At 33.3% G+C, this 26,982-nt stretch overlaps 1 protein-coding gene across 1 annotated transcript in view; it reads right to left on the minus strand.

Moving 5' to 3' along the window:
• Nucleotides 1-264: 264 nt before the first annotated feature.
• LOC120594938 (uncharacterized) overlaps nucleotides 265-26,982 on the minus strand; it is a 236,289-nt gene continuing 209,571 nt past the window's right edge. The window contains exons 8-9 of the mRNA XM_039853154.1: nucleotides 4,871-4,992; nucleotides 265-739 (exon numbers count right to left, since the gene is read on the minus strand). Coding sequence (XP_039709088.1) covers nucleotides 674-739; nucleotides 4,871-4,992 — 188 coding nt within the window. The 3' untranslated portion in view covers nucleotides 265-673. The remainder of the gene's footprint in view (nucleotides 740-4,870; nucleotides 4,993-26,982) is intronic.

The following is a 26,982-nucleotide window of genomic DNA, read 5'->3' on the forward strand; positions in this document are numbered from 1 at the left end:
TAAATTAATATAAAAATTATTCAATCCAGATGAAGTATTCATTTCTGGTTGATTCTCCATCATCCATGCCCTACCACTTACCCCATGGCAACTTTCCTCAGGCCAACAGAGAATTAACCCCTCCTACACTTTCAGCCTTGTGGAGTTCTGGAAATTGATTCATGGCCCCTTCAACAAAATAAACAGTGTACCCTAGCCCCTAGCCAAAGGAACTGCTTCAGGGAAGTGCATGTGACCTAATCGGAGTTTGTGAGAGTTTGCATCATTTCAGGGTAAGGGGAGATCCTTCTTTTTTTTTTTTAACAGAACTTATTGCAAGAGATCATTTCTGTTCTGATGCACATGATCAGGGAGAAATGAATGCAACCTTAAGAGCTTCTGCTGACTGCCTTGTGATAAAAACAGAACACTCCCAAGAATAAAAAGTAAGAGGAGAAAGCAGGGTCAAGAAATGTCAAGAGAAACCATATCCTGCTCATATTATTTGTAGTTAGGAGGAAGATGTCTCTAAAGTTGTGGAGTCCCTGGCCTATTTAGTTAGGGAGTTAATATTTTTTAATGTAGTTCGAATGACAGATTATTAGCTTTCCCAACTCCAAGTCCACACTCCATATCCATTCTTCTTGATCACATGTCTCTGTTTAGTTTTACTTGCACTTATTGAGCACCCACTCTATGTCAGCTCTTGAGAGACACAGCTGAATAAGACACAGGTTCCTGCCCTCAGGATCTTTACAATCTAGAAATAGAGACAGATTCTAAATTAGATAAATTTAATAGACAGTAAAAAAATTATGAGGGAGGGAGACAGGGGAGGAGAGAGAGAATAAGAGAGACAGACAGACAGACAGAGACAGAGAAAGATATAGATAGATATGCATGGAATGATATAGGCATATCCTGAAAGAGGAAACTAATGTAGAAGCAGTCAAATTAGGAAGTAATTGTTATAATCTAGGGGAGAGATAATGGTGGTTGACTCGAGGTGATATGAATGGAGGTGAGAGACTGAGCAATTATAAATATAATTTGAAATATGAGCCAGGAAATTGTATTTATGTACTAGACGAAGAGTATGAGAGGAAGGAGGAGTCAAGGGTAGCAACCAGCTTTTGGGGAAGAGTAATTTCAAGGATATAATTGTCATTAAGTGCAATGGGTAAGACTATGGAACAGGAGCTCAGTGGCGATATCCAAAAGGCAGTAAATACTCACATACACATGCAGATAGGTAGGTAGATAGATAGATAGATAGATAGATAGATAGATAGATAGATAGATAGATAGATAGATACGTACATACATACATACATACCTGGAGGTTATGGTAAAGATCTGGGTAGAGATACACATTTGAGAACTGTATGCATATGAATGGTACTTAAAGCTTTGGGAATTGGATAAAGTTACCAAGGGAGCAAGTGCAGACAGAAAACAAAAAGAGTTTTAAAAACCGAAACCTGACTTGTAGAAAGGTTGGAAACATAAATATATATATAGACAGAAAATAACTAAAATTATCTGTATCAAAACTATGACCGATTGGCAAGGGAAAGTTCTATTTTTTCTCTTCATTTTGTAAGTTTTTTGATAGAGAAAAGGTATTTTTGTATAATAAAGTTTGTTGAAATAAAAACTTGCTATTAATACATAAGTTCTGTGGGGAAGAAGACAAGTAGTTGATTATTGAACCTTAGGCTTTATATCTTTCAAGAGCTTTTAAGTAATTCCAGATCCTAAGTCGTTTTGTGAGGCAGATGATTTCTACACTCTCTAGTCCTTTCATCCTCACCAGACTCCACCAGCCTCTGCCGCAGCCCAGTTTCCCAGGATTTAGAAATACTCCCAGTATTACTTGAAAGATTCAGCCCTAAATCCCAAGGCCCAGCCATCTGTCACCCTGATGGAATAATTGGGCTTTTTCTCTATACTGAGGGCTAATGTTATATGTCTTGGATAACTAAACTTCTGCCTTATTTTTCATTCTTATAGACCTCCTTTCTCTCATCACCTGGTATTAGGATGCACTTCAAGGGTGCTTTATTACCAAAATAAAACAAGTAGTCAAACTATGCAGAGAAGCTATTATTTTCTTTAACTTAATGGACTATTCTTTTCAAATAATAAATATTTTATTTTAATAAAATAATGTTTGCATTTGTAATTTTCCTGTAATCATGTTGCTGAGTGATAAAGGTCACAAGGATTGAGATTATAGGTATATAAAGGTAACATTTGAATTGTCAATTTATTACAAATTATTAGTTTATAATAATGTTAAAAATTGCTACAAAAGTTTTTCTGTCAATGTGTTTTATAAGAAACAATTTAAAAATTTATCAAACATTGCCATTCACAGTAAAAATACTTAATATTTATCTTGAAAACATACAAACTATGCTTTAACATAAAACAAAAATTGTTTATCACTATTATATTCAATGAAACACCCTTGAGGTCATCTACATTCCCAAGTGATAGGCATATTTTTTTTTATCCTATATACAGTGCAACAGCATACAGAGACCACTTATATTATATCTGAAGAACATGTATTGTAGCAATTACACTTGGGAGTATCTGTTCTTCTGGAAGATAAATTCTTAAATGCTACTAGGTGACTTCCTGCATAGTTTGATGCTTGTAGTTTACCAAAATTAACAACCTGATTCAGATCTTTCCATGTACCAGGCATGGCATATAGAGTTAAAATGAGAGAGCCCTTCCCACATATTGTTTACAGTCTAAAACATAAAATAAATTCTATTAATTATATAATATCAAATGTTGTATAGTAGCTGAAAATGGAAAACTTTCTAACATAATTTTCTTGGTTTTTATGGCTTTCTAATTCCTACACAAAGTTGATAGTTGAATTTCTCAAATCATGGCCCTTCTGATAGGAAAAAAAAAGTATGGGGTAAGGGAATAAATATATAACAATAGATCAAGATTATTGTTCTCCAACACCTCTGCAAGATTTTAAGTACTTGATGAAACATTATTACTGTGAATTTTTACGACTGCTTATTATAAGAAAACTTGATTTTTTACTAACTCTTTTAATAGTATGACTATTTTATAAAATCAACATCATTCATTAATTTATTTGATAAATAGAACAACATGGAACATTTCACTGAGAAAACAATGATTCTTAAAGGGTGTAACATGACAAACCCACGCCAGGGAAATGGTTCCAAGCACAGAAAACAACCATAGCTAAAGCTGTGGAGCTGAAATTTTCCTGAAGTGTTTGAAGAACTCCCAGGAGAGTTGTGTGGCTACAGCAGAGTCAATCAGGGAAGCAGTAAATGATAAAGCAGAAACGTACCTGGAGATGGACATCTTAGATCATGGGGAAAGTCTAGATTTACTTTGAGTGAGTTAGGGAAATATAGAAGAATTTTAAACAGGGATGCTACATGATTTGAAGCATTGTTTAAACTTTTAAAGGATTACTCTAGTTGATGTGTTGAGAAAAGACTGAAGGGAAATAGTACTGAAAGCCAGTAAGGAGCCGGTTGCAATAACTGGGGTGGTGAGGATGACAGGAGCAGCAGTACAGGGGGAGAGAGCAGTCGTTTTCAAGTACGTTTTGAATAAGTTTTGACAATATTTGATGATGGTTTGGATATGGGGATTAAGAGAAGACTAAGAAAAAGAATCATTTCAAGATTTTGTGTCTGAGCAATAGAAATTTAGAGTAGCCATTAACTGCTGCTAGGAAGACTCTGAAGGGTTGTTGGTTTGGGTGAGGTTAAAAGGTTATGCTCTGTTCCCTATCAATTTAAGATGCCTATTAAATACTCAAATATACATCTTAGAGAGATGCATGTAGAAGTTATTCTGACAGTTGTCAGAAGATAAATGGTATTTGTAATGGTTAATTTTATGTGTCAAAGTGAATGAGCTAACGGCTGCCCAGATAGCTAGTAAAACATTATTTCTGAGTACTTTTGTCAAGTTGTTTCTGAAAGAGATTTGCATTTGATTCAGTAGACTGAGCAAAAAGATCCGCCTTTACCAATGTCCACAGGAATCATCCAATCTATTGAGGACCCAACTAGAACAGAAAGGTGGAAGAAGGGCAAATTCTTTCTCTTTCTTCTCAAGGTGAGATGTTCATCTTCTCCTGCCTTTGGATATTAGAGTGCCTAATTCTCAAGCCCTTAGAAATATTCTCATATATATAAATTCTCATATATATTCTCACACATATATTAGTTCTATTTCTCTGGAGAACCCTGGCTAATACAATACTAAAGCCACGGGACTAAATGAGTTCACCAGAGAAGGGGATGCAGTTAGAGAAGGTGATCCCAAAGGAGTGCCAATGTTTAAAGAGGTCCAGTTGATGAGATATCAGCCAAAAACAACTGAAAACAAGCGATAAGTGGAAGGGGTAAAACCAAAAGAGTGTGGCATCATTATCATTGTCATCTGCATCAACATCATCACTATTACCATTCATCAAATGTATAGGTGTTATTCATGAATTATCCCAACAAACTACCTTATGAAGGAGGTGCTATTGTAAACCACATGGCAGTTAAATAATTATCTCATGATCAGCACAAAGAACAGAAAAGTCAAAATTTGAACACAAGTCATATGACTCTAGAGTGCAAGTTCTTTAACACTGCGAGCGACAATCAAAACTTAGGCAAAAATGTTTAAAATAGAATGGGAGTAATAACAGAAGTACATCCATCATATATTTTGTTATTATAATATTATATACCCAAACATCATAATCAATCACTAAAAGAACTTACAAGAAATGTTTACTAATGTATGCTCTTTTCAACAATACTCCATGTTTATGTACACATACTGACCTGAGGAGAGGAAATATCCATGTTCTTACCTCAAACCAACAAGCCCGGGTGCTAAAGCATGCCAAGATGTGAATGAAGAAACTGACATCAAACTGTTGCCCTAAGGCAGTCACCAATGAGGCCTTGAGTAAATCACCTGGCCTTGTTGAACCTGTAAAAGAGAAGTTATACAAGAAAGGTTAGTTCTAAAATTCCGTCTATAATTTTTATCTTCTCCAAACAATGTCATGTATTTCAAGCACCAAAAAATTTCTTGATATGACTTAAAATATGTTCATTAAGCCCATAACAAAATGTTTCCTATGTGGCATTTTCTTCAAAGCTACCTATAAGATCATGAACCTCAATTATAAAGTGATATATAATTTTTAAACTACCATGTAGAAAGGATATAATATGGTTTTTGGAAAATATTATTAAAATATGCAAGTTTTAAAAATATAACCCAAAGGATAACATCAGTGAAGTTTTATTTGACTTCATAGTCTTCTCAAAGCGTCACATATTTTAACTTTATTATAATAATCAATGCCTAATAATACTATTACCCTCTTGGTATCCTTATTCTCTGAAATAGAATAAGGAACCCATATCCTAGATTAAAAATATGAATAAGATGTTTTCCCCTTGTTTAATAATATTTAGTAAGATTGCTTTTTTTTTATTCTAATTGTGTTTGTGAAAACTTACCAAATACAATTTAAAGAATGCCAACTGTGTGCAAAACATTGTCCTAGACTTATCCACTTATTTGTTTTATTATTATCAAGCCACATGTTTAAATGCAGTTTATTAAAAACAGATCTTTGCTTGACATGGATAATAAAAACTTTTGTAATTTAACCCAGAAATAAAATTATAGAGGCATATTTCCCAGCTTCTGTAATTGTTCTGGGGGTCTCTAAGGATTTATTCAGTAGCTGCAACTCAAACATTATTTACTAACTTCATACTATTAAAAGAATTAATTTATTTAAAGCTAACAATCATTCACAAAAGAAGAAAAAATTCATACAGTAAGCAAATCTCTCCTCCCAAATAACAATTAAGCAATATTCCAGGAGATAAAGTAGAATCATCCCAGGTCTGCTGCATTATCCCAGAGCCAATTCAGAAAAGTCCATCCTCAGTGAACATTTTATTCCAGGCTGGAGTCACCCTTTCCAGTAATTGAGAAACTAGAATTCTATTTCACTCAAAACTCGCTTTTTCTGCAAAAATCTGAAGATATATTTTTCTGTAATTTAGCCCATTTGTTTGCCAATCCATTATTCTAGTTTGAAAGTCTCTATAACATTTATAGCTCTGTCTCACACCCAATTATACTTAAATAAGTGACTCATGTGTTCCATGGAAATCATGACAGGTTCACACGGGGTGGAGCATGAGCAATGGGAAGGAAGTAAGGAGCATTAAGGCTGACAGCCCAAACAGGAGCCTTGTCAATGCAGTCTGCTAAAGTAAACAGCAGTGTGGTTGACAACACAATTCATATGTACATGATAGAAACAGACTAGAATTCAGGAATACACATTAAGAAACAGTGGCCTGGAGGTGATAAGAAAAATGCTTGAAATCAAAGATCAAATTTATATCATATACAATCAAAAAATATATATATTATTCTGCCAACTCATTATTACCTATTTAATTAAGAAGTGACTACTAAGACTAAGATGATGCTCAAAAACATCGCAAACCTTCTTTCCAGCTTGAATTTCATAACAGGAAATAGAAAGCAATCATTTTCTGCTTTCTTTTCACCTATAAGAAATACTTAGAAACAGTGAAATTTTAGAAGTAGATAACAGAAGAGGCAAGGAAGAAATATCAGTACCACTTGAAATATATGGCAAGTGGTTAGAATATGTCTTCAAATATAGCGAGCATTCAAAAAGTGAAGAAATGCCAAAAGCATGATCTACAAAAGAAAAAAAAACTTGATAAGTTCGACTTCATTAAAGTTAAAAACCTCTTCCCTATAAAACACACTGCTTAGAAAATTAAACGCAAGCTACAAACTGCAAGAAAATCTTTGCAGAAATGTCTAATGAAGAACTGATATACAAAATATACAAAGAACTCTTAAAACAATAAGAAAATAAGCAGTCAATTAAAAATGAATGAAAGAGCTGAACTGGCTCACCAAAGAAGATATAAAGGTAGCAAACATACATAGGAAAAGATGTTCAACATTATATATCATTGAGGAATTGCAAATTAAAACAATATGAAACCACTACACGTTAGAATGACCTGGTGAAAACATGAAGCAATAGAAACTATCATCACTGCTGGTGTGAAGGCAAATGGTACAGCCACTTTAGAAGAAAGTTTGGCAGTTTCTTACAAAACTAAACATACTTTTACCATATGATTTAGCAGTTGTGTTCTTTGGTATTTACCCAAAGGAGTTGAAAACTTTTACATAAAATCTGCACATGAACTTTCATAGCAGCTGTATTCATAATTGCCAAAGCTTGGAAGGAACTAAGGTATCCTTTAATAGATGAATGGATAAACAAACTGGTAAATCCAAAAAATGAAATATTATTTAGCATAAAAAAAGTGTGCTATCAAGCCATGAAAGATATGGAGGAAACTTAAATAAATATTGCTAAATGAAAACAGCAAATCTGAAAAGGCTACATGCTATATGATTCCAATTATATGACATTCTGGAAAAGGAGATGGTAAAAAATATCACATTGCTAAGGGTACAGGTAGAGGGAGGAAGAAGAAATAAATTGGTGGTACATAGGAATTTTTTTAAGGCAGTAAAATTATTTTGTATGATACTGTACTGATGGATACATGTCATTGTACAATTGCCATTTGTCAAAACCAATAGGATATACAACACAAAGAGTGAATATTAATGTAAACTATTAAATTTAGTTAAAAGTGTATTGATACTGACTCACCAATTATAACAAATGTACCACCCTACTACAAAAATCTGAATAATAAAGGATATTGGGGGATAAATGTGCAGGGATTTGTAGGAACTCCCAGTGCTTTCAGTTCAGTATTTCTGAAAATATAAATTTGCTCAAAATTTTTTTAAGTGAAGAAATGACCAGGATGCTGTAAGTGTTCATGAGGATAAATAAAGCCAAACTAATAGTATTGCTGTTGTTTTGTTTTGTTTTGTCTGCATGCTTATTTAGAATACTTATGTGCAATGAAAGATAGATAAGAAAGCAAAATAACCAAAGAGATAAATAATCTAGCACCCATGAAGATACAAAGATAAAAGTTTGGAGAATTTCCCTCATATTTGTATTGTATGCCTTTTGGGACTAAATACATATTGGTCAATAAATACACATTAAATTAATTGTTCAAGTTTTTTTTAAAAAAAAACATTATCAGAAGTGAATATTTAAAAGATAAAGTTGTAAGAAGTAACAGATATTTGTTGACCTAAAATCACTTTAGAGAGTTATAATTTACATTAACAATATGAGAATTCTAAAAATGAGTTGATTTCTGGGGTTTATTCATGTAGAAAAAAATTAAACTTCTAAACACCCTTCCCACAGTGAAGTATTGATTTCATTTCAGATTTAATACTAAGTTTAGGCCAAATGTTACTTTAATGGTGAAAATAGTTCATTGATATCTCTAAAAAACTATTGTCCATCAGTTAATGACAAAAGTAAGGCCTTGATCATCTTTTCATCATCAATGGACTCCGGAGAAGAAAATCTATACTCTTAATAACTATACTCTGCATTTGATGAAAGAGAAAATAGGTCATAAAAAAGAAATCAACAAAAAGGATTTATAAATTACACCTCAAAAGGTAAAATTCCACATTCCTTTACCCATCGAAATAAATTGTTTACAATAAATGTATGTAATAAGAGTTAAAATAGCAAAATTTGCCATATTTTATTTTAAAAATTAGCAAAAATTCAAATCTGAAAAGGCTATATCCCTATATAACCTCTCACTCAATAATTTCATTATTCATCTTCTCCTAAACTGTGTTATAAATGCAATGCCAGAAAAAATAAATAAATAAAAAACAGTGGTACTAATTATTTTACTACTCATAAGACTTAAGGAGTTAGAGGCAGTATTTAAAAAATCTGGAACATCCATGGTATTGTGTTATATATGAAAATACCTTTCTTCATGAACATTAAAACAGAAAACCCATTTGGAATTTGTGGTTTACAGGCAAAATATCAAGTCATTAAAATATGCAGTTAGGAATAAGAACTAAATTACTGAACTAAAATCTGAATCTGGAGATCACAGTTTAGGAGAAGCCTTGCACAAATCAAGAAACAAGATAAAAAATCCAGCTCAGAGAATTGGGTCAAGATAATGAAGCAGGTAAACACTGTGCTCTCCTCCTCCCATGACCACTTCAAAATTACAACTAAATCATAGAACAATCAACCAGAAGAAATCTGAAGACTAGCTAAACAAAAGTCCTATAACTAAGGGTATAAGGACAAAGCCACATTGAGAAGGTAGGAGGGGCAGAGACACAAAACAAGCTGGCCCCACATTCACAGATGGCAGTTGAGAATCAGGAGAAATATCTCAGCTATAGAGTTCCTCCCTGAGAAGTAAGGGGTCCCAGGCCCACACTAGGCTCCCCAGCATGGAGCACCAGTACTAGTAAGAGGAGCCCTCACAACATCTGGCTGTGAAATAAGCAGGGATTCAGCTTGTCCATCCAGGTGAAACAGAAGGCTGCTAGAAACCCAGGCATCCTCTTAAAGGGCCCAAACATAGACTCACTCATTTGCAGGTACTCCCCTTAGGCTCTGGTAAAGGGACAGCAGCTCTGGAGGTTCTAGAGACATACAGGGAGTTGTGTGGCTTCAGAGCGAGGGCTGCAAAAACAACTGCCATTGTCCCAATGTTGAGTCCTCCCTCTACATGGCCACATCTGAATCTGCATTAGCCTGGTGAACAGCACTCGCTTCACCCTGATGACTCCCTAAAATCCCGCCCCACCGAACTCACACATCACCAGAGGATACTTGGGTGGCAGGCAGCTAGCCTTGGCACATGCTTCAGTCACTCTTTGAAAACTCTCACATGTCTAAAGATCCCATGCAGGCAGCGGCTTGTCTCAGTGTGCCCTGTTCCTTTTGCTGAGCTGCCTGAGACCCAGTACTGGTGGCAGCCAGCCTCAGTTCACAGAATGGCCTTTCTCATATGCCACCAAGTCCAGCACAAGCAGCTTCCAACTGCAGATCACTTTGTAGCTCCTACGAGGTAGCCCCTGGCTGATCAGAGGCACCAGCTGACCTTGGCCTGCACCGGAACCCTTCCTAAGAGGCCCTGGAACCGACATATACAATGATCAGCTTTAGACCACAACAGAGAACTACCCGATTAGCCCCACAAGCAGCACACCCTAAGGGTGGTCTCAGTAGGCACCAGAACCCTCTGGGGCAAATCTTGCTTGCTGGTGTCAGCCCCATACAGTAGTTTGTACACTATGGTTGTTGCCAATCCTCATAGCCAGTCAGCCTGAGGATCAATCCCACCCACCGATGTGCCAACAGTAACCAAAGCTCAATTACAACTAGAAGGCAAATACAAACCACACAAAGGATACTCCTGGAGCATTTGGCTCAGGTGATCAGGAGGACTGTGTCACTGAGCCCTACAGGAAACCCACTATATAAGGCCACTCTGCCAAGACTGGGAGACATAGGAATCTACCTAACACATAGAAACACAGGGAGGCAGCCAAAATGAGGACACAAAGAAACATATCTCAAATGAAAAAACAGGAGAAAACTCTGAAAAATAACTAAACAAAATGAAAGCAAGCAATCTACCACATATAGAGTTAAAAATATTGGTTGTAAGGATACTCAAGAAAATTAGTGAGGACTTCAACAAAGGGATAGCAAATTAAAAAAAAAAGTATAGAAACCATAAAAAAGAATCATAAATGAAGAATATACTAGAAGGAATCGACAGCAAGTTAGATGAAGCAGAGTTGCAAATCAGCAATTTGTAAAAAATGATAGCGGAAAACACTTAGGACAGCAAAAAGAAAAAAGAATAAGAATAATTTTTTTTAAAAGGATAGTTTAAGGTGGTGATCCCCAACCTTTTTTGGCACCAGGGACCAGTGCTCCTATGAGAATCTAATGCCTGATGATCTGAGCTGGAGCTGAGGTGATGCTAGCGCTGGGGAGTGCCTACAAAAACAGATGAAGCTTCGCTTGCTTACCCAGTGCTCATCTCCTGCTGTTCAGCCCGGGGTTTGGGGACCCCTGGTTTAAGGTACCTCTGGGACAACATCAAGTTCAACAACATTTGCATCATAAGAGTGCCAGAAAGAGAAGAGAGAGCAAGGAATTGAGAACTCATTTGAAGAAATAATGACTGAGAAATTCCCTAACCTGGTGAAGGAAACAGAAATACAAGTCCAGGAAGTGCAGAGTCGCAAACAAGATGAACCCAAAGAGGCCGACATTAAGACACATCATAATTAAAATGCTAAAGGTTAAAGACAAAGTGAGAATCTTAAAAGTAGCAATAAGGCCCATACCAAGACACATGATAATTAAAACGGCAAAGGTTAAAGACAAAAAGAATCTTAAAAGCGGCAACAAGAGGCAGTTGGTTACCTACAAGATAGCTCCCATAAGACTGTCAGCTGATTTCTCAACAGAAACTTTGCAGGCCAGAAGGGACTGGCATGAAATATTCAAAGTGATGAAAAGCAAGGACCTACAAATAAGATTATTCTACTCAGCAAGGCTCTCACAGAGAATGGAAGGAGAGATAAAGAGCTACCCAGACAAGAAAAAGCTGAAGGAGTTCACCACCACCAAACCTGTATAAGAAATGTTAAAGGGACTTTGTTAACCTGTTTTCCATTTGCCTTGAGAATACTTGCTGGTGGTGTCTGCGGCTGTAGTATTTACCCCATGATAACTCATAGATTACAGTCCTAACTTTACCCGCAAAGTTTGCCATGAAATATCTCACTTTTATTATTATTTTCGCATCACTCTAGTATATTGAAAGTCTTTGGAAACAAATGACATCATTCTAGTTATAGCATTCTGTTTTTAGTAGTGGTATTTTCATTTACAAAATATAGTAATTCTTGATGGTTAAAAATGTCAAATCCCAGAAAAATGTAGCATTTCTACACACTGGAAGCACTTTTTTTCTAAACAGAAAAAGGGTTAAGAAGAAGAAGAGGTGGGGAGAGGTGGGAGAGAACATACATATGAATACTAAAATGGCAATAAAATGTACCTATCAATAATCACTTTAAATGTAAATGTATTAAACAGTCCAATCAAAAGACATAGGGTAGCTAAAAGGATAAGAAAACAAGACCCATACGTATACTGTCTATGAGAGACCCACTTTAGATCAAAAGACACACACAGACTTAAGATAAGAGATAGAAAAAAATATTTTATGCAAATGAAAATTAAAAAAGCTAGGGTAGCAATACTTATATCAGACAAATTAGACTTTAAAACAAAAGCAATCTTAAAAGACAAACAAGGACATTTTGTAATTGTAAAGGGATCAACCCCCAAAGAGGATAGAAACCTTGTAAACATCTATGCACCCAATATGGAATCACCTAAATAGGTGAAGCAAATATTGACCAACATAAAGGGAGAGATCAACAGTAGTATAGCCATAGTAGAGGACTTTAACACCCCAATGACATCAATGTATATATCCTCCAGGCAGAAAACCAACAAGGAAACTGTGGCCTTAAAGACACATTAGACCAGATGGATTTAATTGATATTTTTAGAGTATTTTGCCCCAAAGCAGCAGAATATACATTTTTTTCAAATGCACATGGAACGTTTTCCAAGATAGATCATGTTAGGCCACAAAACAAATCTCAATAATTTTAAGAAGACGGAAATCTTATCAAGCATCTTCTCCAACCACAATGCTATGTAACTAAAAATCAACTACAAGAAAAAAATGAAAAACACAAAAACACATGAAGGTTAAATAACATGCTACTAAACAATAAATATATTAACAACGAGATCTGGTAAAAAATAAAAGATACCTTGAGGCAAATGAAAATAAAAACACAATGACCCCAAATCTATGGAATATAGCAAAAATAATCCTAAAAGGAAAATTTATCGCAGGGCTATGAATTTCAGAAAATAAGAAAAATCTAAAATAAACAAACTAACCTTACACCTAAAGGAATTAGAAAAAGAACAACAAAGCAAGCCCAGGTGAGCAGAGGGAATGAAATAATTAAGATCAGAGTGGAAATAAACAAAATAGAGTCTAACAAAAAACAATATAACAGATCAATGAAACCAAGAACTTTGAAAAGATGGACAAAATTAATAACCAGACTCATTATGAAAAAAAAGAGAGAGGACACAAATAAATAAAATCAGAATTGAAAGTGGAGAAGTGACAAATGACACCATAGAAATACAAAATATTATAAGAAAAAATACTATGAATAATTATATGCCAACAAATTGGACAATCTGGAAGAAATAGACAAATTCCTAGAAACATATAATCTTCCAAGACTGAACTAAAAAGAAACAGAAAACCAAAGAACAAGTGTTGGAGAGGATTTAGAGAAAGGGGAACCCTCATATGCTGTTGGTGAGACTGCAAATTGATACCCCCACTATGGAAAACAATCTGGAGGTTCCTCAAAAAATTAAAAATGGATATATCTTTTGACCCAGCAATTGCACTTCTGGGTATTTATCCAAAAAAAGTCAAAACAATAATTTGTAAAGATCTATGCATTTCTATGTTCATGGCAGCACAATTTGCAATAGCCAAGATATGGAAGCAAACTAAATGTCCATCAGCAGATAATTGGATAAAAAAGTTATGGTTCATATATACAATGAAATATCATCTAGCCATTAAAAATAAATGAAATCCTACCATTTGCAATGACATGGATGGACCTAGAGGTTATTATGCAGAGTGAAATAAGTCAGACAGAGAAAGATAAATACCATATGATTTCAATGATATGCAGAATCTAAGGAACAAAAAGAACAAACTAATCGAAAAGAGACTCACAAATATAGAGGACAATCTGGTGATGGCCAGAGGGGAAGACTGTTAGGGGGCTAGAAGAAAGGCGTGAAGAGTTAAAGAAATACAAATTAGTAGTTGATAGATGGTCACAGGGATGGGGAGCACGACATAGAGAATGCAGTCAGCAGTAATAGAATGGCTAGGTGTAGAGCCAGAGGAGAGAAAGAATAATCAGAGGGATTGTTTCATAAATTACATAAATGTCTAACCAATGTACTGAATACTTGAAACAATAATAAAAATTTCAAAAAAAAAGAAACAAAATCTGAACAGACCGATTACTACTAACAAAATTGAATCTATAATTAAGAAACTTCCACCAAACAAAACTCTTGGACTAGATGGCTTCACAGATGAATTTTACCTTACATTTAAAGAAGAATAAACACTTATCCTTCTCAAACTATTTCAAAAAGTTCAAGAGGAGGATAGGCTCCCGATTTCATTTTATGAGTTATCATTACCTTGATTCCAAAACCAGACAAAGACATTACAAAAAAAAAATTATGGGCTGATATAGCAGATGAACATAAATGCAAAAATCCTAAACAAATATTAGCAAAGTGGTATTTATTCTTGAGATGAATGTTTTGTTCAATATCTGCAAATCAATTAAGGTGATGCACCACATAAACAAAATGAAAGATAAAAATCATATAATCATACTAATAGATGCACGATAAGCATGTGACAAAATCCAGTATCCATTTATGAAAAAAACTCTCAACAAAGTGAATACAGAGTAACATACCTCAACATAATAAAGGCCGTACACAACAAACCCACGGCTAACATTATACTCAACAGTGAAAAGCTAAAAGCATTTTCCTAGATGAAGAAAAAGACAAGTGTGCCACTTTCACCACTTTTATTCAACATAATATTGAAAGTCCTAGCCACAGCAATTAGACAAGGCAAAGAAATAATAGGCATCTGAAGTAGAAAGGAAGAAGTAAAACTCTCATTATTTGTAGATGACATGATATTATATATAGAGAACCCTAAAGATCCCACCAAAAAATTATTTTAGAACTGATCAATGAATTCAATAAAGTAGCAGGATACAAAATTAATATTCAATAATTGGTTGCATTTTTATAGAACAATAATGGATTATCAGAAAAGAAACCAAGAAAACAATCCCATTTACAATTGCATCAAAAAATAAAATAAAATACCTAGGGATAAATATAAACAAGGAGGTAAAAGATCTGTACTCAAAAAATTATAAGACATTGAAGAAAGAAATTGAAGAAGATACAAATAAATGGAAGCATATATCATGCTTATGGAAAGAAAGAATTAGTATCATTAAAATTTACATACTACCCAAAGCAATCTACAGATTCAGTTCAATCCCTTTGAACTGAAATATCAAAATACCAATGGCATTTTTCACGGAACTACAAATATATATATATTTGTAGTTAATATATATATATATTATATATATAACATATATTATATATAATATATATATTTAATATATATATTAAAATTTATATGTAACCATGAAAAACTCCAAATAGCCATAGCAATCTTGAGAGAGAAAAAAAAGTCAGAGGTATCACACCACCTGATATCAAACTAAACTACAAGACTATAGTATTGAAAACATCATGGTGCTGGCATAAAAACATACACATAAATCAATGGAACAGAATAGAGAGCCCAGAAATAAACCCATGCCTATGTGGTCAACTGATCTATGACAAAGAAGGCAAGAATATTCAATGCGGTAAAGTAGTCTATTTAATAAACGATGTTGGAAAAACCGGAGAAATACATGCAAAAATACATGCAAAAAAAAAAAAGAAAAAGAAAAAGAAACAGGACCACCTTCTTACACCATATATAAGAATAAACTCAAAATAGATTAAAGACCCCAAACTATTAAACTCCTAGAAGAAAACGTAGACAGTAATCTCTCTGACATTGATCTTAGTAATTTTTTTTTCTGATATATCTTCTCAGTCAAGGGAAACAAACAAAAATATTTTTTAATTTCCTTTTTTTATTTTTGGTGACATTGGTTAACGAAATCCAGCAAGTTTCAGCTGTACAATTTAACAGTATGGCATATATATATTTATATATATATTGCATTGTGCATTCCACTCCCATAGTTAAATTTCTTTCTGTCACCACATATTTGACCCCTTTACCCCATCTACACAAAAAAATTTTTAAATGGGACTACATCAAATTAAAAAGGTTTTGCACAGCAAAGGAAACCATGAACAAAACAAAAAGACAATCTACTGAACAGGAGAATATATTTGCCAATGATACATCTGATAAGGGGTTAATATCCAAAATTTATTAAGAATTCATTGAACACAACACCAAAAAAACAAACAATCCAATTAAAAAATGGGCAGAGGACCTAAACAGACATTTCTCCAAAGAGGAGTTACAGAGAGCCAATAGACTTATGAAAAGATGTTCAATGTCACTAATTATCAGAGAAATGCAAATTTAAACCACAACGAGATATCACCTTACAGCTGTTAGAATAGCTATCATCAATTAATAACAAACGAGAAGTGTTGGTGAGGATGTAGAGAAAAGAGAACCCTAGTGCACTGTTAGTGGGATTGAAAATTGGTGCAGCCACTATGGAAAATCTGGGTATTTATTTGAAGAAATTCAAAACACTAATTTGAAAAGATGTATGAAACCCTATGTTCTATGCAGCACTATTTATAATAGCCAAGATATGGAAGCAACCTAAGTGCCCATCAATAGACGATTGGATAAAAAAGTGGTGGTACATATAAACACTGGAATATTACCTGATCATAAAAAAGAATGAAATATTTTAGCATTTGTGACAACATGGATAGACCTAAAGAATATTTTGCTAAGTAAAATAGTCTGACATAGAAAGACAAATACCATATGATTTCACATATAGGTGGAATCTAAAGAACAAAATAAACACAGAAACAGACTCATAGATACAAAGAACAAACTGATGGTTGCCAGATGGAAAGGGGGTTGGAAAGCTGAGTGAAAAGGTAAAAGTATTAAGAAGTACAAATTTGTAGTTACATATTAGTCACAGGGATGTAAAGTACAGCATAGGGAATATCGTTAATAATATTATAATAACTATGTATAGTCTAGTACCGGGTGGGTACGAAACTAATCGTGGGGCAGGAGGGATCATTTCATAAATTATATGAATGTCTAACCAGTATGCTATATACCAGAAACCAATATAAAATAATTTTAAATGTCAATTGTAATTGAAAAAAATTTTTAAAAGAATAAACGTAGATCTGTTGACTGTAAAAAAGATAAATTTGAATTGAGAATGTATTCAATTTAACAACATGTTCTTACTAGGTACCTAAGCATCTTTAGAAAGTATTTTTCAAATGAAAATACAATCTTAAAAAAAAGAATCCAGGGGAGCAGTGGTCTTTATAGCAGAAGTCAGATTACCAATAGATGAGGCTTAGAAGAGGGTGGAAGACACACTAAGATTTCTCAAAGATCAGATATGGAGGAAGAGTGCCTGGAATCTTGTCTGTTCTTGGTGATATCTTTCATCTGCTTACCTTTGAATTGTAAGTTAAACTCAGGGCCCTGCAACTTTTCTCAAGGGCTCTGATTTCATCAGAACTTTATAAGAGGTTATTGGTACATTAACCTTAGTTCTTGTAGCTGTCACTCAACATTATATTATGTCCACATGGCCATAGCTATGGTGCTCTCTAAGTGAGAAAGACAGAGAGCAAGAGAATGAATGAGAGAGAGAGAGAAAGGGAGGGAGGGAGGAGGGGGTGAGAGAGAGAGAAACAAGAAGGAGGGAGGGACGGAAGCACACCCTGAACTTTTCTGGGTGATTTTCCAAGATCAGGAACCCGTGAAGCTTTGCATGGTAATGAGTAAAATTTTATGACTCTAACATATGTTTGCCAGTACTAAAAACAACTATAAATCAGTAATGAAGTTACCCTTCAGTTATGAAGAACATGTACTTTTCATAGAATTTGCTTATTAAATTTATATAATATTTAATTAATAAGCCACAGACCACAGTTTCCATTACAAAGTTTGAGTTATTTGTGTAACATACTACAATGTGTAAATAGAAGAAAAAAAGGAGGAGGTAAAGAAGATAAGCACTGAGAAAAAAGTGATCCACAGTTTGATAAACACTATATAGTATTTAAATAAATACAAATGTAGATAAGATTACATTCTTATATTCACTGGGGGGATGTTCAGCAGATCTTGTTTAAAAGGATTTAGCTATTATTGATTTAACTGATCTTGCGATATTGTCTTCCTAAAACAAGTCCTATGTTCAGGTTATTCACTCTAATCTATGTACTTATAGTATCTGAGAAAATTAAATTACAAAGATTCATCTTACATTGTTCTAACCCATAGCCCAACACACATAGGCTTTCAGATTCTTTCAAAGGAAGAACAGCCAGTGTTTCACATTAGAAGGCAAAAATCTTAAACTCCAAGGCCCCAAAGTCAAGGCAGGTAAAATCAAGACATGAAATGACAAATGTAGATGCAAATCCATACTTGGTATGAATGTTGGGGACTAGTAACTGGAGCACTCATGCCTGTCCAAATTGGGAAAACTATTCATTGTAGCCCATTCAGAATGTAGGACCAGTGTCACTAGCCTTTTGTTGTTTTCTGCTTTTTTACTGTTTCACAAGAAGCCAGAAATCTAGATTTCTAAGTGAAATATCCCAATTTTTAAATGTTGAAGCAATTTTATAAAAAACACCAAATGAGCCAAACAAAATACTATATTATTGGGCCAAGTTCAACCCATAGAATGATAGCATGTGACTTCTACTCTAAGTAATTGACTGTAGAGTCAAGGTGTTTTATGTTTGCATGTGTCTATAAATATTTGAAATTATAAAATAGTGTTTTTGGTACAAAATCCAAAAGAAAAAGTCAAAATCAGACCAATATTACTAGCTTGGTGTTTTTATTGCAAAACACTAGAATTAGCACTTTCAAAATGCTTTCCGTCATCATACATATCTTAGCCAAGTTTTCCTTTCCTTATTTAAAGTACTCTATTGAACCCATCACATTTTCTTTTAATATTTTCATTCTGAATCATTCAAGTTTATAGGATACTAATACATAAGTACCCACCACCCTGATTCATAAAATCCTAACCTTTGCCAAATTCACTTCACTTTTTTAAAAAAGAAATAAAACATTACAGATACAGTTAAAGTCCACTGGATACCATTCAATTCTATTCCTCCCTTGCTTCCCAGAAATCACAAGTATTCTGAAGTTGGTATTTATCGGTCTTCTTTTATTTCTTGTGCAATACATAGTTCTGTTTGTATTGATTTAAACTTTACCATGTTTATCCTGAAAACTGCTTTGTACATTCAATAGTTTAGTTTGAATTATGCCTATGTCGATATATGTAGCCTTCATTTATTTTATTTTTTCTAATTCTAGCCTTTATAATTGCTTTTCCACATTTTTTTATTTTTGAGATAATTCATGACCTTGACAATTTGATAAGTACCAGTAAGTTATTTTGGAGAATGTGTTTCATTTTGGTTCATCCAGTGTTTTCTCATAATGAGGTCAAGATTTATATTTTCAGCAAGAATGTCACAGAAATATTGTGTTCTTCTCTGTGCACCATACTTATTTGTGATGATGCTAACCTTGGTCACTTGGTTAGGTGGGTGTTTCTCCACTGTATAGTTACTTTTAGAAATGGTAAATATCTGGGGAGAGATAATTTGAGATGATGTTTTTATTCTGTTTTCCTCAAATTTTGCCTAGTAATTTTTAGCACTAATCAGATCTTGTCAACAACAATTATTATTGTGGTGTTTGTCTAATGGTTATTTCATGTATCCTTCAATACTTCTACATTTATTAATTGAAATTCTCAGGTGAAGAGTAGTCTCTTCAGCCCCACTTATCTATTTTTTCACTTATTTACTTATATCAATATAAACTCTTGGATATTTATTTTATTCTATGAATTATATAGATTATGAGTTATAATCCAATATTATGTTTATTTTCTTGCTCAAATTTTCCACCTTTGACCAATGGAATTTTTCCACTTAATTCCTGTATTCTTTTAACATCTGTGTCCTTTTTCTTTCTTGCTTTCTGCCTTTGTGATTTGATGATTTTTTTTTTTGTAGCAATATGCTTTGATTCTTTTCTCGTTTTCTTTTGTGTATCTACTATAGGCATTTTCTCTGTGGTTACTAAGAAGCTTACATAAATAAGATAAGTTATAGTTATAACAATCCCTCACAAAACTACACTTTTCCCCCACTCAAAATACATTTTATGTTATTGATGTTGCAATTTATGCCTTTTTATCTTGGGTATCCATTAACACATTTTAGTAGTTATTGTTATTTTTAATACTTTTCTCTTTTAACTTTTATACTAAGTTACAAGGGATTTATACATCATCATTAGAGTAATACAGTATTCTGTATATTTACCTTTATCAGTGAATTTTATACTTTCATATTCTTTTATGTTGCTGTTCATCTTCCTTCAGTTTCAACTTGAAAAACAAGTTCCCTGATTTCATTTAGTTATCTCTCAGTATTCTCGTCTAACTCACTCAGCTTTTAAAAAATGATTATTTTGAATTGTCAAGCAATTTATATATCTCCATTTCTTTAGGACTGATTACTGGAAATTTATTTGTTCTTTTGATTGTGTTGTTTTCCTAATTGTTTGTGTTCCTTATAGTTTTGCATTGGTGTCTGCACATTTGAAGAAACAGCTACCTCTTTCAGTCTTTACAGTGTCTTCAGGTCTTCAACGAGGAAAGATCTTCACCTATCAACCCACCTAAAGATTCTGGACCTTTGTTCCTAGCAGCCCCAGCACTGTTTTGTTTTTGTTTTGATTTTGCTTTATTTTTGTTTTTTATTTTAGGAGCTAGTAATCTCTTGCTCCTTCTCTGTCTGACTGCGATCGTTTCATCAATATTTCATGTCAGGCAGTAAAGAAACAGCCCTCAAGGTAGAATACTAAAAGGCTGGGGGCATTAGAGGCATGTTCCATTTCTCTCCTTCCCTCATGGGGGAGGAAGTCTCAAGATCTGCCCCTTTTCCCAGTCTCAGAGCAGTGCCTGCTGCAGCAAGCAGCCTACTCCTTTTCCTTTGTTCTTAGCTTTCCCAGATGCTCAAACTATGCTGGTTCCTTCAGAATTCCAAGTGCAGCAAGACAGAACACACACACACACACACACACACACACACACACACACACACACACACCTCCTCTTCCTCTCCTTGGGTGGTGAGGCGGAGTGGGGGGGTGGGTTGGGGTTGGGGAGAAAGTTCAGTTCTGTACTTCCTTCCCATATCACAGATCCATGCCAACCACAGCAAGCTGTCCATCCCTTTTCCTATGTTTTAAACAGCAAACAAACTATGTAAGTTTCCTCAGCACTTTGTGTGTGGCAAGACAGAAAGATAGGGGAAGCTGGCCATTCTCTCAACTCTCCCTCTCTGGCCCCCTCCTTTCCATCTTCTAAACAAGGTAGTCATGGGCAAAGGTGATCTTTCTCAGCACTAAACTGTGCTGGCTTTGGGGAAGTGCTGCAATTTCAATGCAGCTGTTTTAGTTTTCTGCTCATCTGGGGATACCCAGACTTCTTAACTGGAATCTGGACCTCTCATCGAGGTATTTCGGTCTACATATTATCACTAAGTTGGTATTTCTTTAGAGGAATGAGGGCTGGAACTTAACTATTCTGCCATCTAGTTGACATCACTCCTTGCATTAACAGTAAAATTAGTTTAATTTTGAGCTGAGTACAGTTGCTAAACAATATGGAGCCTATAAAAATGAATATGACATTGTCATTACTTCCATATCTTTAGCAAGTGGGAGATACAAACAGTCACAGGTAATGAAAATTCTAGGTTCTTATAGTATTGTTTGTATGATAAAAGAGATATAAAAAATGTGAACACTGATAGAAAAAGGTTAATTAGGCTTCGTTGTGATGAATATGAGATGGTGTCATGAAGGAGAGACCATGTATTGAACTTAAAATAAAATTTAAAAAAAAAATCTGTCATCTTCACAATACCTTACCTGCCTGATTAAAACATAAGAAATGCTTCTCTGGGTTATGAAATGATTCATTCATCTTTAATAATGACACTAGAAGTTCATTTTATATTTTATAATAGGTTGTGATGTGGCATTTTCTTCAATATTTGTATTGTATACTGGAAAGCCTTATTTTTCCTTTAAAAGCCTTATTTTTCTTTTAAGAACTCACTATAAGTAGCATAAATGAATCTTAAATACATTGTAATACAGTATACGCTGCAAGTTCTATCATTAAGTATCTCCTGAAAATAAAGTAAGATTTTTTTTAATTGTCTCTTTTAAGCTGCAAGGAAATTCTGACGGTAGAAAAAATTGTTGAAAAAAATGTTCTTTTTGGCTAGGGAAAGAAGAAGTATATGCTGCGAGGTTACTAACTTACAATGAAACAAGTTTACTATAAATCTTACTTTTTCCAAAGCTATTTAATCATCTGCAAAATCCTGGTTTTCTTTATAACCCTAATGTCACCACAGTAGAAGCATTTTATAAATATCTGTTGAATATATTTCAATTGATATGCTTCTACAGTTCCAATTTGCAGAGTTCCTTTCATTTTAGCAAGATTCTTGCATTGGATTTGTCACTGTCCAGAAATTTGGTCAAGCATATAAGCCACAGGTACAAGAAATTCAAAGAAACAGTTTTCTTGGCCATATTTAAAAGAAAACTCTGTAATTCATTTCAGTGTTTTGTGATTTTAAAAAAAACAGCAGTGTTGTCATTATCTAGTTATTTATCTAGATAGATAGATAGATAGATAGATAGATAGATAGATAGATAGATAGATAAATTTATATTATATTGGATACTATAAAAATGATTAAAAACAACTTGTTATTATATTCTGGGAGTTTAAAATCAAATGGGGTATCTGTGTCTAAAACTAGCCAATATGTATTATTTTCAAGTAAAATCCATAGAGATATACTTTCTATTTTTAATTATATAATGGCTTGACTTAACATTTTAATCATATTAGATCTTAGCTAAAAATTAATTGTGTAGAAAAGAAAGAACAAATTAATATGTCTGAGATATATAACTAAAATAAAATTATCCTTATGTTTTGTTGTTGTTTTTGTTGTGAAATTTTCTGAATTGTGCTTTAATGTAAGACAAAAAAACTAGCATCTAAAAAAAGATTTTAGTAATATAGTTTATCTTTAAACTTAACTACTCTTAAGTTATAGTAGAACCAACATTAAGATAGTTTTATCTTTCATGTTCTCCTAATTAAATAGTTATAGGTTATAAATGGCAGTGAGTAGTTAATAAGAAAAGATCTACAGTGAAATTTTCTAAGAATTTTTCATAAAGTTCTGTTTCATTTGTATTAGTATTATCAATCAAAATTTCCCACTTACTCTAAATTTTCCATTATTACCATTAACCATATTTCCTCAATATAAATTTATAGGTCAAAAGGATATCATTCAAATATTCTCCAGGAAATTAACACTGTGTTTGCTATTGAGGGGTCTCTGAGGAGGCCCAGTAAATAGCATCCCCATATCCACTCAACTTTTGAAATAATTGGGAAATAAGACAATAGAGTAAAGCATATGAGGTCAAAGTATCACCAATCGTTAGGGTAGTATTGGAGAATGGGACTTATTTCCAAATTCATATGTATTTTCTAATTCTGAACACCAGAATTAATCCAATTTACTCTCTCAATCATGGCAGTGCCAGTGGGAAACAGGCAGAATTATAGTAATGAAGGTACAGAGAAAGTTGCCATAGGAGGGTCATGTCCAGGATCCAGAATAAAAGGAGATGAAAGAGCTGAGCTAATGTGCCCACTTTATACTCAGCAACTGGTTTGTTTTCCTCTACCATCCATCTGCTGCTCAACTATCTATGCAAAAAAAAAAAAAGAGTCTCTGAAGATGGAAGTTGGCTGGGACTGTTTTGTTAATAGCTCTCCCTCCACCGGATGGAAGCATCAGAAGAAAATTCACTGCTCCAGCTCCGTGCAATATATTTTTAAATTTGAAATTCTAAATTATTACCAGTTGAAAAACAAACAAACCAATAACCTATTTCTGTTAAGCCACAGAAAATATGAGAAACTACTTGGACAAGTTAAAAATGATAAGGAAACTTAAAATATTATTAATCGCGGCGTAACACAAAGTAAGTTAAGATTTTTTTGTTTTCTATAATGACTATACATGTGAATACAGGGGCAAGCCTGGCAAATTTGATACATAGGACATCTCATTTATAAACAGCCCCTTTATCTATACGGCAAAATGGTTTTCGGTGATACATCATGACATGAAATAAATAATAATATGGGAAGAAAATAAACGCAGACTAAAAATTTATTTGTATCTATCACACACACACACACACATATATATATATATACATATATAGCTTTTTATATATATAAATACATAAAATCATTTAAAAACATTAAAAATTAAATGATATAGTAAAAGAAAAAAGTATTGGATTAATACTCTTTAATTAAATTAATGTATTTTTGAAAATAGGCAAAACTCATATCTACAAATTGATCTGTAAGAGTAATAAATAATAATAATAGTGTTTAGCATTGTCTTTATGAATATGAATTTTCTTTTTAAGTATTTGTGTTCAATGGATAATATAGCCAGATATTTGTCAATCTATCTTCACTCACAGCTGATTAAAAAAAACCTTTTATTCTCGTTAATTTTGAAGTTTCTGTGAAGCAACAGCTACACAAGTAGGTAAAGCAAATGTTAAAGAATAAGTTGGGTAGAAATTATTGAAAACTACATTTCACACTAAATTCCAAAATATGCTGTATTATTGAATGCCCTTTTTCATCAGAATTGATTCTAGCAGCTTGCGAATGCCTTTGTATTTGAAAAATATTTACTCAAATGTGCTCATCAGAAAAATGTATCATAAATCTAGATTATGTTCTGTAAAAATTTCCAAAATTTTTTTCCTCCTGCAAAAATCAGAGCAAAAGATTAAATGATGACAAACATGACATTATTCAATCCACTTCTTTACAAAAAGTATTCAGTTTGGGGTGAAAAAAATGACTACTTTGTCTTCTTTATCTCTTCTGGTAATATAAGAATATTTGTGTCATTTCTCCTAGCATTCTTCAATATTTGTGACTTTTTCCTAAGTAAATATCAATTTTCTTACATTTTACTGTTGCATAGCTAATATTCTTCATAGTTTCTTGGCCACCAGTGATCATCAGGGAATAATCTTAGAGTTTGCATTTAATTTTTCAAGGCTAATTGTTATTTGTAAATATTTTTGTGGCCACAGAGAACGTCAGAATTGAAATAACTAAAGTTCTGTTTCTTAATATTTACAGTCAGTGAGCTACTATTGTTTATTTCAAATGTTTAAACAAAAAAATACGTAGTAGCACTGGATTAAATGTACTAACAGTACTCAAAGTAGTTCAAATGGTTTGTAATGAACCATTAGGAAGTTACTCTGGAAACGGTGAAATCAAATGCAAAAAGCTGTGAAATCCTGGTGTGTTGGGAGCCTTCTTTATAATTCCTTTCCAAATTAACAATGCTATTAATGATAGGTAATAAAAACATGCTAATTTTAAGCATATAAATTTTAAGTTATTATATATTACATATGTAAAAATAAAATATTAACCACAATAATTATTTAAAGTAAGGTTCAACAAATTGTTTAGTTAAAGAGCAGAATAGTGAAAACTGTAGGCTTTTTTTCAGGCCAAGAAGCAAAACTGAAAATATTTTGTAGGTATTTGAATAACAAGAGAGAAAAAGATGTCCACAATTTTTCATCAACTACTTAAAAATGTATTTATATTATGCGATATTCTGGATTTAGCCCACAGACCATAGTTTGCCAACTCCTCCCTGAGCTTAGATAAACAAAAAGTTTGGGTGTGAGAAACATTTTTAACACTGACATTGTTTAGAATGACAGTACATTATGCATTTTAAAAATATAAACTCAGTTTTATTATTATTATGAAATTATCTACAGAGGATTTAAAAAATACCCTTACTGTTTATAATTAAACAATTTCTATTAGGCTGTCAGTGAATATCAGTAAAGGGACAATGGAAATTGGCTCTTTTAAGACATTTACCCCGTAGACAATGGTCTCTCTGTCTCTCTTTCTTTCTCTCTCTCTTTCTCTGCCTCTTGGTGGATCATCGTTTTATTTTGTTTTGTTTTCATTATCAGAGTACATAGTAAATCGCTAATAAAAGATGGCAAATCACATTGAAAAGGAAGGTCCGAAAAAGCATAGCTTAAAAAATGGCTTTCCTTTTTGCTTTTTATCTACATTTTCTGAATTTAGTAGAAAAATCCCTTATGCTGTGCTTGAATTCAATACTAAGAATACGAGTGCCTATGTCACCTCTGAATAATCCATGTTACTATTCCAAAAGAAAGGAGGTAGACTATTAAGTAGTTAGAGATATTCTACCTTTAGTAAATAATACTTCTATTTAAAATTGTTTTATTATAAGATTTAATATATGCTAAATCTTAGCTCTCTGCCTATTATTTGCTAGCAATGACATGAATGAGAAATGTTTAACAGTCTCCAGTAGACAGAAAAATGATAAAAAATGTGGATAAAATCCACCACCTACTATTGAATGAAAAGAGGAAATAGATGACTTTTAAGTCCCTTTTACCTCTGAGATTCTACGGCATTGCTATATGATGTCATCAACTGGCAAATTAAAGAACCAATGATTAGTATAATATTTGATTATGAAGCATTTATATTGTGATGAAGAAATAAAATTATAAGAAATTAAAAGCAGAATAAATATCAAAATCTGACAGAGCAAATCATGGAAGCTCATTGGTCTACTTGACCTTAGAATATATAAAAACCAAAGATGGAAAACATGCACTTTTAGAACAAAATAAATTATTGCTTTATTTGTATAATAATATCCTAATAATAAAAGGTTTAGGA

This window comes from Pteropus medius, unplaced genomic scaffold (genome assembly GCF_902729225.1).
Source record: "Pteropus medius unplaced genomic scaffold, Ma_sr-lr_union100, whole genome shotgun sequence".
NCBI lineage: Eukaryota > Metazoa > Chordata > Mammalia > Chiroptera > Pteropodidae > Pteropus > Pteropus medius.